The sequence below is a fragment of the Lynx canadensis genome, chromosome E2, assembly GCF_007474595.2.
Source record: "Lynx canadensis isolate LIC74 chromosome E2, mLynCan4.pri.v2, whole genome shotgun sequence".
Lineage (NCBI taxonomy): Eukaryota > Metazoa > Chordata > Mammalia > Carnivora > Felidae > Lynx > Lynx canadensis.
The window spans coordinates 49,948,767-49,964,038 of NC_044317.1; the positions used below are offsets into that span (position 1 = coordinate 49,948,767).

At 55.2% G+C, this 15,272-nt stretch overlaps 1 protein-coding gene across 1 annotated transcript; it reads left to right on the forward strand.

The window, feature by feature from the left end:
• The first annotated feature begins 843 nt into the window (after positions 1 to 843).
• On the forward strand, positions 844 to 12,276 carry IGSF23 (immunoglobulin superfamily member 23). Its single transcript, XM_030297351.1, has 7 exons — positions 844 to 858; positions 1,509 to 1,651; positions 1,754 to 1,875; positions 5,882 to 6,211; positions 7,697 to 7,969; positions 10,126 to 10,279; positions 11,911 to 12,276. Exons 1-7 carry the CDS (start codon positions 844 to 846, stop codon positions 11,942 to 11,944), a joined length of 1,071 nt encoding a protein of 356 aa, XP_030153211.1. The 3' UTR covers positions 11,945 to 12,276.
• Positions 12,277 to 15,272: the final 2,996 nt, after the last annotated feature.

The following is a 15,272-nucleotide window of genomic DNA, read 5'->3' on the forward strand; positions in this document are numbered from 1 at the left end:
CTTCAGTCACGTGTCCAGCCCTCCCCCAGTCACTGTGGTTGGAGGATGAAGTGCTCTGATTAACCACACCCGGGCTTCCTCTCCCCGGAACCAGGAGAAGGCTGGTTTTCAAAGGAAACTCCAGGCGCTATTACCCTGAAAGCTGGACAGGCTGAAACGACAGACTCCTCATCCACAGATGGCTATTGACTGTGTTGCAAATATTTGCTCATCACACACTGGTAGTCCCCTGGCCTGGCTAATCACCCCAGCAGGCCTTCACAAAAACCATGAAAAAAAGGCAGTACGGCCAATGCCCATAAAGATATAACCAAGTCACCTGATAATGACTCTTTTTAAAGACCAGGGAGTGAAACTTTGCCCCAGAGTAGAATCTGGACCTCTCGGGGAGGGAAAGGCACGAGCTGCTGAGTCAGATCGGAGTTCAAATTCCAACACACCCGTTACACTCATTCGCTCATTCACTCAAAAAAGAAAAAATTAGTGAGCACCCATGATACCCCAGGCACTGTTCTAGACGCTGTGGACACAGCCAGGCACAATTCAGACAAAATCCCTACCCTCCTGACATTCTAGACCCGGAAGGCGTGGGAGAGGGGAGACGGGAGATAAACGAGCGGGCAAATGTTGGAAAGAAAACAAAACAGGGCGCCTTGCTGGCAAGAAGCGAGGCCAGACTTGCAGCAGGCATGTGGGAGGGTCCTTTTGAGGGGTTCATATTTGATTTGAGATGGGAACAATAAGATACAGTCAGACTTGAACTGATCTGTGTAAGACGCTAAGAAAAGGGAGCGGCTAGTGCTAAGGCCCTGAGGTGGCCCCGTCCGAGAACCGACAGACGCCATGTTGAATAGCTGTGTCAGGCTGGGTGGGTTACTTAGCCTCTGTGCGCCCCTGGAAAGTGAGGATGCTCACACTGAGCCCTCGAGGTTGCTAATGAGGATTCAGGCAGACAAGAAGCCTTAAAGGGCAAGGGCTGTGCCCGGCATATGGTAGGTGTTCAGTAAACAGCAGCTATTAGTTTGAGTGATACAATTATTAAGAAAAGAATGGGTCAAAAACTTGAGAGAAAGGAGCTTTTGTGGCTTATCCTTCCAGAAGCCAAAATTCCGGATGTAGTATGAGCAAGGCCCTGAGAAAGGGCTTCCCAGCATGCCCCCAGGACATCCTGGATACCAACGGCAATACTTAGCATTATTGTAACAGCTACTGCCGATTTATTGAACACCTACTACATGCCAGGCACTCTGAGGGGTATCTGATGTCCATTGGCCCCACCGACTCTGAGGCCCCTCGATGACCAACATCCCCATTTCAGAGAGGAGAAAAGTGGAGGCTCGGAGCTGACGGTCCCGGAGGCTGGAGCAAAGTCAGGAGGCAAGCAAGAGCCCCCCCTCCTCCTCCCCACTACCTCTTACCTGATGACCTTTAGCCATTTCTCTCCTCTGATGTGAAGTAGCAGAGGCGGGACAATCCTGCCCCACCCTTCATCTTCATCATTCTCCCAGGGTTGGGGGGGGCGGGGTGCGCAGAGAGGGAGGGGAACAAAGCCCCAGAGTCCCTTCTCCCAGAATCCTGCCCCTGCGTGCTCCCCACCCACCACCACCACTAACCCAGTGCTAGCGAAGGGCACAGGGCACGGATCTGGGAGGTGAATTTCCAGCCCAACGCGGGAGCCCGGGGAAGGGGGCGGGGCCGTGGCCAGGACGGGGGCGGGGCCAAGGCTGAGAACTTAACCCGCCTGTCCGTCTAGGGAGGCCGCACTCCAGACGGGGCGACCTCCCCTCGGCGGCCGCCAGACAGAACGCGGCATGAGGTGTCTTCTGGACGCCGGCCCCAGCCACAGTCCTGCCTGGAAGAGGCTGCTTCTAACAGGTGCGAAAGAGACGGTGGCTTCACCCAAGGGTTGGGGACAGGGAGAGGACACTCCCAGGGAGAGTCTCCAAAGACGAGGGCCCAGGCCTGAAGCTGGGGAGGGGGTGGCCAGGGAAGGACCTCCCAAAGCTGTCAGAATCAAAATGAGAGCTCAGAAAAAATGTGGCACCTGTTATGCAAATCGCATCCCTGTGCCCTGTGATTCGTAAAAGGAGAAGAATGCAAATTGTTTCCCTAGAGATAGAAAAGCACCCTGAGGGGCCTGGGTGGCTCCTTAGGTTAAGCATCTGACTTTGGCCCAGGTCATGATCTCAAGGTTCCTGGGTTCGAGCACCCATCAGGCTCCACACAGATTGTCTCTCTCTCCCTCTCTCTGCCCCTCCCCCACTTGTGCTGTCTTTCTCTCTCAAAAATAACAGAAAGGAAGAAAGAAGGAAGGGAGGGAGGGAGGGAGGGAGGGAGGAAGGAAGGAAGGAAGGAAGGAAGGAAGGAAGGAAGGAAGGAAGGAAAGAAAAAGCGACACCTAGGTCTTTGGGTAGAACACTTTATTCCTGTCACTTTGCAGCAAAGAGCAAGGCCTCACTCCATCTATTGAGGTCCCTGCCCAGACACTGTAGTATCTATTACCAAGCATGCCTGAGGGTCAGGGAAGGCTCCAGAAGAGGGGTACCTGAGCAGAAACTGGAATCACCGCTAGATAAAGAGTTAGGGGGAACAGCATTCTAGGAAGGGAGACCAGCACGTGCAAAGGCCCGGAGGCCCGAGCCACTGCCCGGAGTTCAGTCTCTCCGACGCAGAGAATGAGGGAAGACGGCGAGAGGGGCACGGAGGTGTAGGAGGGTGCCAGGCGAGGGTATCTGCCCTGTGTCCTGAGGGCGCTGGGGAGCCATGGAAGGCTTACAAGCAGGGGAACAGAAAAGTCCTACCAGCAGCCGACTCAGACATGAAATCAGTGGAGGTACGAAGCGGGCAGTAGGCCCATCACCCACCCAGAAGGCGCTATAGTGGGACAACTCCCGGCTGGCCACTTATGACCTTGGGTCTGAGACCGAAACTCACGGTGCCTCAGTTTCCCTGCCGGTAAAACAGACTAGTGCTGACCTCAGGGCTGTTGAGGGGACCGGTGAGGAAATGGCTGGGAGAATCTGGCCCGGGCCCTGGCACTGTGCCGACTGATCCCGGACGGCTGACCTCTCACAGCCGCTTACGGAGCACAGCATTGTTTGTTTCCCATGATGCTGCCCGAGGAGTTGTTCCAACCCTTGCCATCACTTCTCATTCAGGAAGAGAGCTGATGCTTTCACCTGTGTTCTGTAAGGGGGCGTTTCGGATCCTTAAAAGGTTCCCACTCATTATACTGCTTTTTAAAATTGTTTTTAACATTTATTTATTTTTGAGAGACAGAGAGAGACAGAGCATGAGCAGGGGAGGGACAGAGAGAGAGGGAGACACAATCCAAAGCAGCTCCAGGCTCTGAGCCGTCAGCACACGGCCTGACGCGAGGCTCGAACTCATGAACCATGAGCTCATGACCTGAGCCAAAGTCAGTCACTTAACCAACTGAGCCACCCAGGTGCCCCATGCTGGCAGCCCAGTTCTGGAGCCTGCATTCTGGGGTGTGTGTGTGTGTGTGTGTGTGTGTGTGAAAGACTACTGAGAACATAGTTTATGCTCTCTTATTTCCTTTATTCAAATTTTACTTAATTTTGTTGAATGGCTTATACACGCCCATGGTTCAAATCTCAAAGATATATAAAAGGGATATAAAAGGTCCCCCTCCCCCCTACTGGCACACACAGGTAGCCACTGTCTTTGTGCATCCTTCCAGAGTTTCTTTATATGTTTATAAGAGATGCAAATATTACAGATTTACTTTTCTCCCGTTTTTACACCAAAGTTAGCATACCGTAAGAACCGTCCAGCCGCCTGCCTTTTTTTTTTTTTTTTTTTTTTAACGTTTTTTTATTTTTGAGACAGAGAGAGGCAGAGCATGAACGGGGGAGGGTCAGAGAGAGAGGGAGACACAGAATCGGAAGCAGGCTCCAGGCTCTGGGCCATCATCAGCCCAGAGCCCGACGCAGGGCTCGAACTCACAGACCGTGAGATCGTGACCTGAGCTGAAGTCGGACGCTTAACCGACTGAGCCACCCAGGTGCCCCAGCCACCTGCCTTTCTATCTTAACTGCTTACTTTGGCGATCTCTCCCTCTTAGTTCATGGCGTTCCAGAGACCTTCCCCACCTTTTCGTACAGCTGTCTTGTTCCACCGTGTGAATGGAGCATAATTTATTAGATCGGTTCCCCATGGACGGCCACTCGGATATTTCCAATCTTTAGCCATTAAAACTAAGATGTGGCAAATGACCCTGCCCAGAAGTCATTTTATACTGGGGAAGGTTAATCCATAGAACACATTCCCTGATCTTTAATCTCAGGGTCAAAGGATATGGGAATTTTCAATCTGAAAAGCCCATGTCCTCCGCACGGGGTTATATGAGCCACGCATAAGACGTTCTTTCCCATTGCCCTCAGCCCCATCAACATGCCACATCATCGACCTTTTGGATCTTTGCCAACCTGATCGGTGAAGAGTGTTACCTCCGTGTGTTTTAATTTGCGTTTCTCTTACTATGAGCACGGCTGAACGTTTTCCCTAGGTCAAGAGACATTTGAATTTTCTTTCCTATGGATTTGCCCGCCCACATCCTTTGTATAAGCTTCTGTTGGGTTGCTGATATTTTCGCTTATTGAGATCTCGGAGCTTTTTACATATTAGTGAAATGAGCTCTTGGTCTGTGAGATCCGTTGCAAATAATTTTTCCCGGTATGTCTCCCTCTCTCTCTCACCCTACCCCCCCCCTTTTTCCTCTCTCTCTCTCTCAAAAATAAATGAACATTAAAAAGAAGAATGTTGAGGGGCGCCTGGGTGGCTCAGTCGGTTAAGCGTCCAACTTCGGCTCAGGTCGTGATCTCGCGGTCCGTGAGTTCGAGCCCCGCGTCGGGCTCTGTGCTGACGGCTCGGAGCCCGGAGCCTGCTTCGGATTCTGTGTCTCCCTCTCTCTCTGACCCTCCCCCGTTCATGCTCTGTCTCTCTCTGTCTCAAAAATAAATAAACGTTAAAAAAAATTAAAAATAAATAAAAAATAAATAAATAAATGAAGATAAATATTTAAAAAAAAATTTTTTTAAAAAGAAGATTGTTGACTGCCTGTGGATCACAGCCCTGCTGTGTACCACCTAGGACATCCTGGACAATGGTCTCCAGTTCTCTGAGCTTCCATTTCCTCACTCCTACCGGGGGTGTGGCAGTTGTGTTACTCAGGGTTGAGGCGGGAAGATGGTCTTCTCAAAAGGAGTAATGGGCGAGGAGGTTAGTAAAGGGAGGCTCTGCGGAGGTAGAAGCAGGGTAGAGGCAACCCCTCCTGGGATCGTGCAGCACCCTGAGGCTGGCCACAGCAGAAGCTGTTACCTCCCGTGTGCTAGAAGCCACGAGAAGACCAGCAGACCCCAAGACCCAAAGACAGTGGCGCATAGACAGGGCCACACGACGGCAGCCTTAGTGGAGGGACACAGCCGCCCCACGTCCACGGAACAGGGAGGGAGCCGTCACTCGCACCGGCAGAGGCCAACCGGAAGCAAAAGACAAGGGGACCCGACGAGGCAGCTCAGGGGAGTCAGCGTCTCGGGGAGCAGAGCAGGGCGGAGAAGGGGAGACAACAGATCTGCACGGTTACCCTGGGCGATGTGCGCTTTGCGGGGGTCGACGGAAGGAGTAAGTGAGATAGTACGTGTTCGGCGCTCAGAGCAGTATCTGGCTTATAGGAGGTGCTCAGCGAACGTTCCCTTTCGTTCCGACATCGTCCCTATCATCACCACAGTTATCAAGCTCTCAGCGTGCCACACTCACTGTCGCCAGATCAGGAAGGGCTACCCGCTGGGGCAGCATCTCGCCCTTGGTCCCATTTGCCCCCTCTGCTCTCTCCTCTCTCTTCCCCCCCTCCTCCAAGGTATCCTGATCACATCCTGCACCTGCTCTGTCTCCTTGGAGCCACCCTCCTCTGCGTCTCCAGAGCCCTTGACCGCAGGAGCCCGTGCCCCCCTGCCCGTCCCCGGAAGCCTCAATGGCGCTCTCTCCACTTCTTGGTTCCGAGAGCACAAGACCCGGCCGGAAACCACGCTCTTCCCCCGCGAGGGCCTCCCGGGGCCCGGCCACACCAGCGGCCAGGAGACGCGGGACACCCAAGGCGACCTGATGATCAGACACGTGACAGCTGAGGACACAGTGCTGGAAGCCGGCAGAGGACGCAGGCGTGCGACAGAGCAGCTTCTAGGCAAGGGTGAGTGGGCCCCGAGAGGGACCGAGTTGTCAGGCAGCGAGAACAGCCTGGGCAAGGCTGGAGGGGTAAAGAGAGATCTGGAAAGGCTGCGGAATCGTGAGCCGAGCCGTGTAGAGGGCATGAGCCCTGTGAGGCCGCTGGCTTTTCGGTGCGGCTAGGGGGGAGGCAGAGAGAGCGAGCGGTCCACGGGGCTGACCGTGCAGGGGCCCTGTAAGGCCTCACACAGAAGCTCGGACTTCCTTCCACTCAGCAAAACACTTAACCGATGCTGATTGTTAGCACACGTCCGATCCTTTTTTGGTGCCTTCTCTGTCCTGGGTGATGCTGGGCACCAGCAATGGCGTAACGGCAGGGGCGCCCGGGTGGCTCAGTCGGTTGGTTAAGCGTCCGACTTCGGCTCAGGTCACGATCTCGCGGCTCGTGAGTTCGAGCCCCACGTCAGGCTCCGTGCTGAGAGCTCAGAGCCTGGAGCCTGGGTCTCCCTCTCTCTCGGCCCCTCCCCTGTTCAGCCTCCGTGTCTCTCTCTCTCTCAAAAAGTGAATAAACATTAAACAATTTAAAAAAAAAAAAAAAAGAAGAATGTGCTTGGCTCCTGGTAAGAGCCACACCCAGGCGGCTGTTACATTGATTCTTGTCTCTACACCCGATGGGCTCTTTCTCCTCCTGCAAGGCTTAGCTCAGACACCACCTCCTCCAGGAAGCCTTCCATGAGTTCTTTGGTTGAGCTGACGTTCTTTTCACTTTACCATATCGCATTGATATTGGAAAGCAGCTCAGCGTGGAGGCTCCCAGTACTCACCACGACATCAGACTTGCCGGGTTCAGACACTAGTTGTGCCTCTCTCTCTCTGACCGTGAAGCCTGGGCCTAAGAACCCCTGGACCTCGAGTCTTTGACCTGGAAAAAATACGGAAAGAAAACTATTGTGAAGATCACATGCGCCCCATCTCTGCAAAGAGGAATTCGCGGCAGCCAGTGGCACAGGCCCCGGGCCTTGGAGGCCTCCTCGACTCCTCACTCACTCTCTCTCTCCAAGGCATCAGCAAATCCTGTGGGCTCTGCTTTCAAACGAATCCAGAATCCAGCCACTCCTCCCAGCTCCCTGGCCTCACCCCGGTCCAGCCGAGGGCGGGGGAGCTGGGATATTTATATACCGGCTGCCCCCGGGTATGTCCATTTCCCAACACTTTGGCCTGCTTTCTCCTCGGGCACAGCGGGCCCTGGCAGCCACAGGGAAAGCGCTCGGGCAACAGGTGCCTTGCTGGCAGTGGGAAGTGGTGAGGGCGAGGGGCTGGGGGGTGGGGACCCACAGGTCTGCTACTCCCTATGTCTGGAGCGACGCTGGGCACAGATCAGGAACTCCAAACACATTTATTGACGGATGAATGAATGAATGGATGGATGGATGCCTCCGTGTGGACAAAAGAAATGCTCAGCCTCTCTGAGGGGTCTCCACCCACGTGGCCTTGCTCTCCGTTTGCATAGCCAGCTCCAGCGGGGTGATGCTGTTGACCTTCCCCAGTGCCGTCCAGGGCGTTATCCAGAGTGACCTCAACTACTCAGTGATCCTGGAGTGTTTGGCCTCTTACATCACCCCCACACCCGTGCTGCACTGGACCCTCGACGGGGAGCCCTACGACACTGGGAACATGCTGATCATCCGGAGGTTGTCCTGGGGGCATCTGGGCACCTATGTGTGCACAGCCAAGAACAGCCAGGGAGAGTATCCCTCCGATCCTGTGACGATCTCGCTGCCACGTGAGTCCCCCCCTCCCCCGCTCCCATCCCCACCCCAGACTTCTGCACCCTTGCTGGTCTGTGGCCAGCTGTCCTGGCTCCCTGGAGCCAACCACAGAGCAGCCCACTCGGAGACCCTTCGTAGCCAAGGTGTCATCCTGTCCCCCCATCTTGCCCGGCAGAGTGGGGATCATGAGCCCATTTTACAGAAGAAAGAGATGAGCTCTTAGCAAAAGCTCAGCTCAGGATCTTGTGTGAGCCTGACCTCTCGGAGTCTGAGCACACACCCGTGACAAAATGCAGGTGACGATGAGTGGTCCCGAGCGGGGGCTTTGGCATTTAGATTCTGGCTCCCCCTCTTCCAGCTGTGTGACTCTGGACCAGTGCCTTGACTTCTCTGGGCCTCAGGGTCCTCGTCTGCAAATTGAGAAAATGCCACTGCCCGCCCCAAAGCGTACTTGTGAGCTTTCAGCGAGGACGCAGGTGAACAGCCCAACATAACAGCGGGCGCTCAGTAAACACGAGCTAATATCATTGCTACAACTAGCGTTGTCCATGTTATTAATTTCGTGACTGTTACCGTCCGTGGACCCCCACCCCCCCCCGGGCAGGTCTCCCTTTGCTCCTGTGTATGACGGGGTGACTCGTAACTGTCTGCAAGACTGTTTTCAGGGCCAGAAATAACATGTGAACGAGGCCAGCAGAACATCTGTTAGAGACAGGTGGTTTAGCGCCTGGCCGGCTCAGTCGGTGGAGCACGTGACTCCTGATCGGAAGAGTCATGAGTTCAAGCCCCAAGCTGGGGGCGGAGCCCACTTCAAAAAGAAAAAAAAAGAAAAAAAAAAGCAGGTGCTTTAAATAGCCACGATCCTCGTGAACATTCTTTTTCATGTATTTATGCACGGAGGACACGTGGCTCCGGGTGAGCGAGAATGAAACAGAGGACCTGGTCAGCAGAGGAGCAGGGAAGGTACTTAGACATCAGGATCCACGTGAGCAAAGGTCCAGAGCACGGAAAGGGCGGGGGCTGGAAAGCCTGGCTTGGCGGGGTCCCAGCCACCTCTTACTTCCCAGCTTCTCAGGGTCCAGTAGGAGCTTCAGCATTTGGTTTTGGGGTGATTCGTTGGGAGAAAAAAAGTTTAAATCTTACAGCAGCCGGTGACTCTGCTATGCTCACTGAGAATGACGGCACTTCCAAGACCCCCTTAGTCATTCATCAGCTTTTCAGGAGATGTTTATTGGCCCGCCTACTATGTGACTGGCCCGTGCTGGGTGGTGCTGGGGACATTCTGGTGATGGAGACAGCCCTGGCCCTTTCCCCAGACAGTAATGTTTGAGCGCGGGGAGGTGGGGGGGAGGAGGGGACAGACCAGTGGGAGGCAGCCCTGTCCACAGACAGTAGTGACCAGAGTGGGCAAGGCTGGGGTGGGGGAGCCAAGGGATGTGGGACCCAAGGGGGCACCTTATCCAGCAAGGGGGTCAGGGAGGGCTTCCTGGAGGAGGGGACAACTGAGCTGGTATCCAGGCCAAGGTGGGGGGAAGGGATGTGGGACCCAAGGGGGCACCTGATCCAGCAAGGGGGTCAGGGAGGGCTTCCTGGAGGAGGGGACAACTGAGTTGGTATCCAGGCCAAGGTGGGGGGAAGGGATGTGGGACCCAAGGGGGCACCTGATCCAGCAAGGGGGTCAGGGAGGGCTTCCTGGAGGAGGGGACAACTGAGCTGGTACTAGGATACATAGGAGTCATCCAGGCCAAGGTGGTGGGTGGGTAGACTAGCATTCTAGGGTCACAAAGGCCTGGAAGTAGGAGAGAGAGGTGAGCTCGGAAAATTGGGCAGAGTCCAATGAGACCGGGTTATAAAGGTGGAGGGGAGAGAGAGGTGAGGTTCGCCAGCTGGCACGGCCTCGAAGGCCAAAATGAGAGACGCTTGCTCCCTGGGAAGCCACAGCAAGGTTCCGAGCAGGGGAGGAACAGGGACACATTTGAGCTTTCCACAGACCCTCTGGCCCCCGTGTGGCCGGGAGGTCAGGGGGAGGGGAGAGACAGGGGCAGAAGAGCCAGAGGGAGGCCGGGGTGGAGAGCGGAGGGTGGGGAGGAGGGGGCAGACTGAAGACACACTCAGGGGGTGACATGGTGGGAGGCAGGGGTGTGCAGTCTCACCCCTTCTTGGTCCCCAGAAGACAACGTGGAACCCACAGACGCTGAGCCCATCGAGCCAGACCCCGTTCTGTCCGTGTCAGGGGGAGCTGCCGTCGCCCTCCTGGTGGCTGCAAATGTGGGGGCCATGATGCTGATAGGAGGTGTGGGCTTCACCATCGTCCAGAGCCTAAGGTATGTCCTGTCCTCACCCCCGTCCGCCTCCTGATGTCCACTCGGCCCCCCACGAGACACAGAGCTCACTCTGCAGCCAGACAGAAGCCCAACCGATAGCCTCGTCCCAAGAAGCTTTAGACTCAGGATACTGAGCCCTGATGCACCCGCCCGAGGTGACCAGCCCCAGGGAACAAAGAGACAGAAGACGATTCTGGAGCTGGTCTGCCTTGGTAAGGCCAGGAGGCGAGGCCAGGGTGGGGAGGGGGCGCAATTGAACTAAGTGAAGTCCTCCCTGAGAAACTGACATCTGAGCAAAGACACTGAGCAAAGGAGGGAGGGCTCAGGGGATGTCTGGCAAGGACTTGGCTTTTGTTCTTAGTGACCTGAGAGCAATGGAGGGTTTCGAGCAAAGAGGGACAGGATCTGACTTACGTCTGACTCGCATTCTAATCCTAGATGTGTTAGCTATGATCCCAATACTGTAATACCTTACGGTTATGTGCTTGCTAAACATGATTCTATTTCATTTCCACAAGAGCTCGGCGGATGGGGTTGAGGGTCACGGATAGGAAAGAAGATCTTGTGGGTGTCAAAGAGGAAACCCAGGCTCGGGGAGGAGTGGCTGGGCCCAGACCCCGCAGCCGGAGAGGAGGGGTTCGAACCCAGAACCCTGCCTCACTCCTAGTTCTCGCCCTACCCTACACCGCCTCTCTTCCCGCCACAACAGTACAAGCCTCCGTAGCTTGTGCACTGCGAGCTGACGTGGTTTGCAAAGGCCTTGTGGATCAGCTGGGAGAGGCCGGGGCCAGGTCTCCAGTCCGCGAGTCCCAGGCAGGGGTGGGGGAGGGCCAGGCTGCTCCCTGAACCCCTGCATCATGCTCATCCGTCAGCTCATCCTGCGTAAGCCCCGGGAGCCTTCAAGTCCCAGCTACTCTGAGGGATGCGTACATTCTTGGCCTCATTTTCCAAATGAGTAAACCAAAGCTCAGAGAAACTCCTCAGCTGGCCCAAGGACGCACAGCTGACAGATGGCTGACTCTGAACCAAACCCAGATCCAAATCCAAAACCACGTTCTTAGAGGGGAAGGATGAGAGATCCAGTCCCCGCCCCCGTGAGTGGGCGGGAGGAGTCACTTCCCGTCCCCCTACCATGTTGGCCCAGACCTATGATGGCAAACCACTGCTGACGTCAGCCAGAAGGAACCAGCTTCTTCCAAAACAGCTTCAGCCTCAGAGATGAGGTCGTGAGGACAAGCATGGCTGTCCTGACCCTCTCGGTGGGGAGGGGCAGCCCTCGGAAAAGAGGGGTATAGACTGAGGGGAAGCCCCACACACGTCGACCGCACCCACCAAGGGCAAGAGAGACCCCTGCCGCTTGTCGCTAAGGCCGCGGGCCCCAAAGCCAGGCTACTTGGGTGCATCCCAGCTCTGCCATTCGTCCGCTAGCTTGCGGAACTTTGAGCGGGTCCTTTAACCACCTCTGTAAAACAAGGACAGTGGTAATACCTACCTCAGAGGGGGAGTGTGTGGATTACACGAGGCAGGAGGACCAAAGCGCTGCAAATCGTGCCTGGTGCGTGGTAAACCTTCAATAAACGTCAGCCACGCTGATGGCGATGACGGTGACGACTTCTCGCTCTCCGTCGTAGGATTCACCGACGAAGACTGCGGATGTGCTGCTAAAGTGGGCACCTGTCTGTCAGCCTAAGAGGTGATGCCAGGAAGGCGGCAAGAGCATCCCGGGGCTGGGGAAAAGAGGAAGTTACCGGGGGCTCCAGTCGAGACTCCCTCCCTCCTGACCATTTGCCCGTGGGATGTTCTCGTCTCGTTGAGGGTCCCAGGGACCGCTTTTCTCCCCTCTCTGCAATTACCAGCCTCCCATCTGCCCAGCTCACCAACCCCCGGGAAGCCACCTACACAAGTAGCGTGAAAATTCGTGGGCTGTCAGCAAAAGATACTCACTTAAGTGGCTCAATAAAAACAAAAGGACGAATTTACTATAAGGATCCAAGATTTCCACACACACACGCACACACAAAAAAAATCCAAGGGTGTATCAGTTAGCACTTGCTGTGTAACAAACTACTCCCCCCCCCCGCCCCCGCTGAAATTTAATGGCTTGAAACAACAGCCATGGGTTTAGCTTATAATGTTGAGGGTTATCAGTTTGGGCTGGGCTCAGCTGGGCGGGTCTTCTGGTCTCTGCTGGGCCCACTCCCACTTCTGTGGTGAGGTGGCAGTTACCCAGGGGCTATCTGGACTAGGACGGTCGTCTGGGACAACTAACCTGTCCTCCACATCATCTATCATCCTGTAGCAGGCAGACCCAAGCTTGTTCACATGCCAGAGGCAGGATTCCAGGAGGGAGACAGAGGCGCAATGCCTCTTAGGCCCAAAATGAAGAACGGCACATCCTTGGGGCACCGGGGTGGCTCGGTCGGTTAACCGCTCAGGTCATGATCTCGCGGTTTGTGAGTTCGAGCCCCGTGTTGGGCTCTGTGCTGACAGCTCGGAGCCTGCTTTGGATTCTGTGTGTGTGTGTGTGTGTGTGTGTGTGTGTGTGTGTGTGTCTGCCCCTCCCCCACTCATCCTCTGCCTCTCTCTCTCAAAAATAAATAAACATTGGGGCGCCTGGGTGGCTCAGTCGGTTAAGCATCCAACTTCAGCTCAGGTCGTGATCTCAAGGCTCGTGGGTTCAAGCCCCATGTCAGGCTCTGTGGTGACAGCTCAGAGCCTGGAGCCTGCTTCAGATTCTGTGTCTCCCTCTCTCTCTGCCCCTCCCCTGCTTATGCTCTGTCTCAAAAATAAATGAAAGCATTTAAAAATTTTTATAAATAAATAAACATTTAAAAAAAGAGAGAGAGCGAGAAAGCAGGAATGTTGCTGGAACCTTCTCGGCCCCCAGCCCTCACCGCTTGTAATCCTCTTCTCCGGGTACAGTAGACTCCTAGTTCTCTCTCTGTGTCTGCAGATGGGTTCTCAATGCTTCCCCATCCACATGGGGGAAGACACAATCCCATAGCTTCCAAATCCACAGAATCCCTTTGCTTTGTTCCCGAAGCCCCTGGAGAAGGCATCTGATTGGCTCACTCGGGTCACGTGTCAACCTTGCGCCCCTTCCTGTGGCGGGGGGTGGGGCTCTGGATGCTTCATACAAGCAGAGGTCCAGGGGCCCCCCCGGCCTCGTCAGTGGGGGCTCGTTTCTCCGAGAACGGGGGGGGGGAGGGGAGAGGAGGAAGGTTTGGCCTTGTAAACTAGGTAGGCACCCCAAAACGTCTTCTACACACGGAGCTGATTTTTGCTCCTTTTCATAAAAGAAAAATATCTGAAATGCAGCGAAGTGGGGGCGGTGGCCACAGCCCCCGCCCGGGGAATCCGTGGCTGAATTATAAACAAGATCGACCCTTTGATTTTGAGCTGGTGGAGGACGCTGATGTGCGCATGCATCTAACACCCGAGGAGCATTAGTGCTTCTGTGACCGGCACAAAGCCACCTACCGCATCGTGCTGCTTAGCAAGAAGAGGAACAGACGTGAGTTCGAATACTGTCTGTGGAGGGTTGTCCGCGTAGCCGTCACTACACTCTGTGCCGTAGGTGACTCATGAGCCATGTCATCCTCACCGTGTCCACAGGAAAGGAGAGCCCACCTCCCTTTTCCTGACAGAGCAGGGGAGGCTCGGAGAGGCGGTGAGTGACTTGCCCAGGGCCACAGGGGCAGCACAGGGTAGAGGTGTTGCCCACACCAGGCTGGCTGCCTGGCTCTGAGACCCCTGTTTCCAAGCACCCCCCTTTCCTGTCGCTCCCTCCTCGGGGCCAGAGCCCCCTCCCCCTTCTTTCATAAGCCCCATCCCCTCCTGTGTCAGGCAGTCGTCACTGTGCTTGCCTACAGAGGGTAAGAGCGAGGCTCAGAGAGGGCGAGTGACTCGCCCCAGGTTCCACAGCTGTGCGTGATGCCGACTCAAGTCTACTCCATTCCCAAACCCACGCCCCTATTTGTTTAAAAATAAATAAATCCCCCAACACCCGTATGTGTAGATCACTGCCTCTGGGGTCCCCACCCTGGTCTGTGCAAAGGCTCAGATTTGCTGAGAAACCTAGAAACCCCTGATATCTAAACAGCTCCTTTCCTGCCTGAGTCATCCTGCTCCGTCCCTTCTCTCCTCCCCGTTCCCTCCTGTCAAAGGAGAAATTAGTTATTTTTCCAGCCTGGGTGGTGACGGGGAGGAAGCTGGTTCCTGCGGCCCCCAGTTTGGCGAGGTCTCAGCGGTGACACCACAGTCACCGCCTTCGCCGGCCGGGGGCCAGCTGTCCTCTGGCCAAGGCTGTGGCAAGGCCGCTCCCTCGCCCTTCGGGACAGCTGAGAATTACCGTCATGGCCCTCCCCACCCACAAAAATAAATGGCACACGTGTCCTCAAAGAGACCTCCTGGCCTGTTACAAATTCAGTCCCCTGGTTGAATGCGGTCCCATCGCTGTTCTGCTGTATACCGTGTAACCGCATCGTGTCGTGAAATAGTGACCGCTGTGAATATTTACTATTTATCTCATCCACGATGGCGAGGTCTGTGGCCCTTACAAGTGTGTGCTCGGTGACCTGGCCACAGCACGCTCACCATGGAAACTGGAAAACAGCACAAACCAGAGATCTCCGGGTGACCGACACGCCACTGAAAAGCGGGTGCCTGGAGACTGCGGGAAGCCATTCCAACTGGCCCTGTCTTAAACGTGTCTGGATTTTCTGTGCACCAAGGAAGAAACACACCTCTGTCTTACTCACGCCACTGTTGTTTTAGCTCCGTTTTTCCTGGCGGCTGGTCTAATACCGATGGATACATCTAACCCGAAGCTTTAAACCATAAGGTCAAAGATTTAGACGACATTCGGCGAAACAAAGCTTGCACGACGAGGAGGGAGCCTGTGACCACACGGAGGGGTGGACGAGGTGGGCCACCGTGGAAAGTATGAGCCAAGAACAAGCACAATCCTCTCCCCACATCCCCCCCGTCCCTG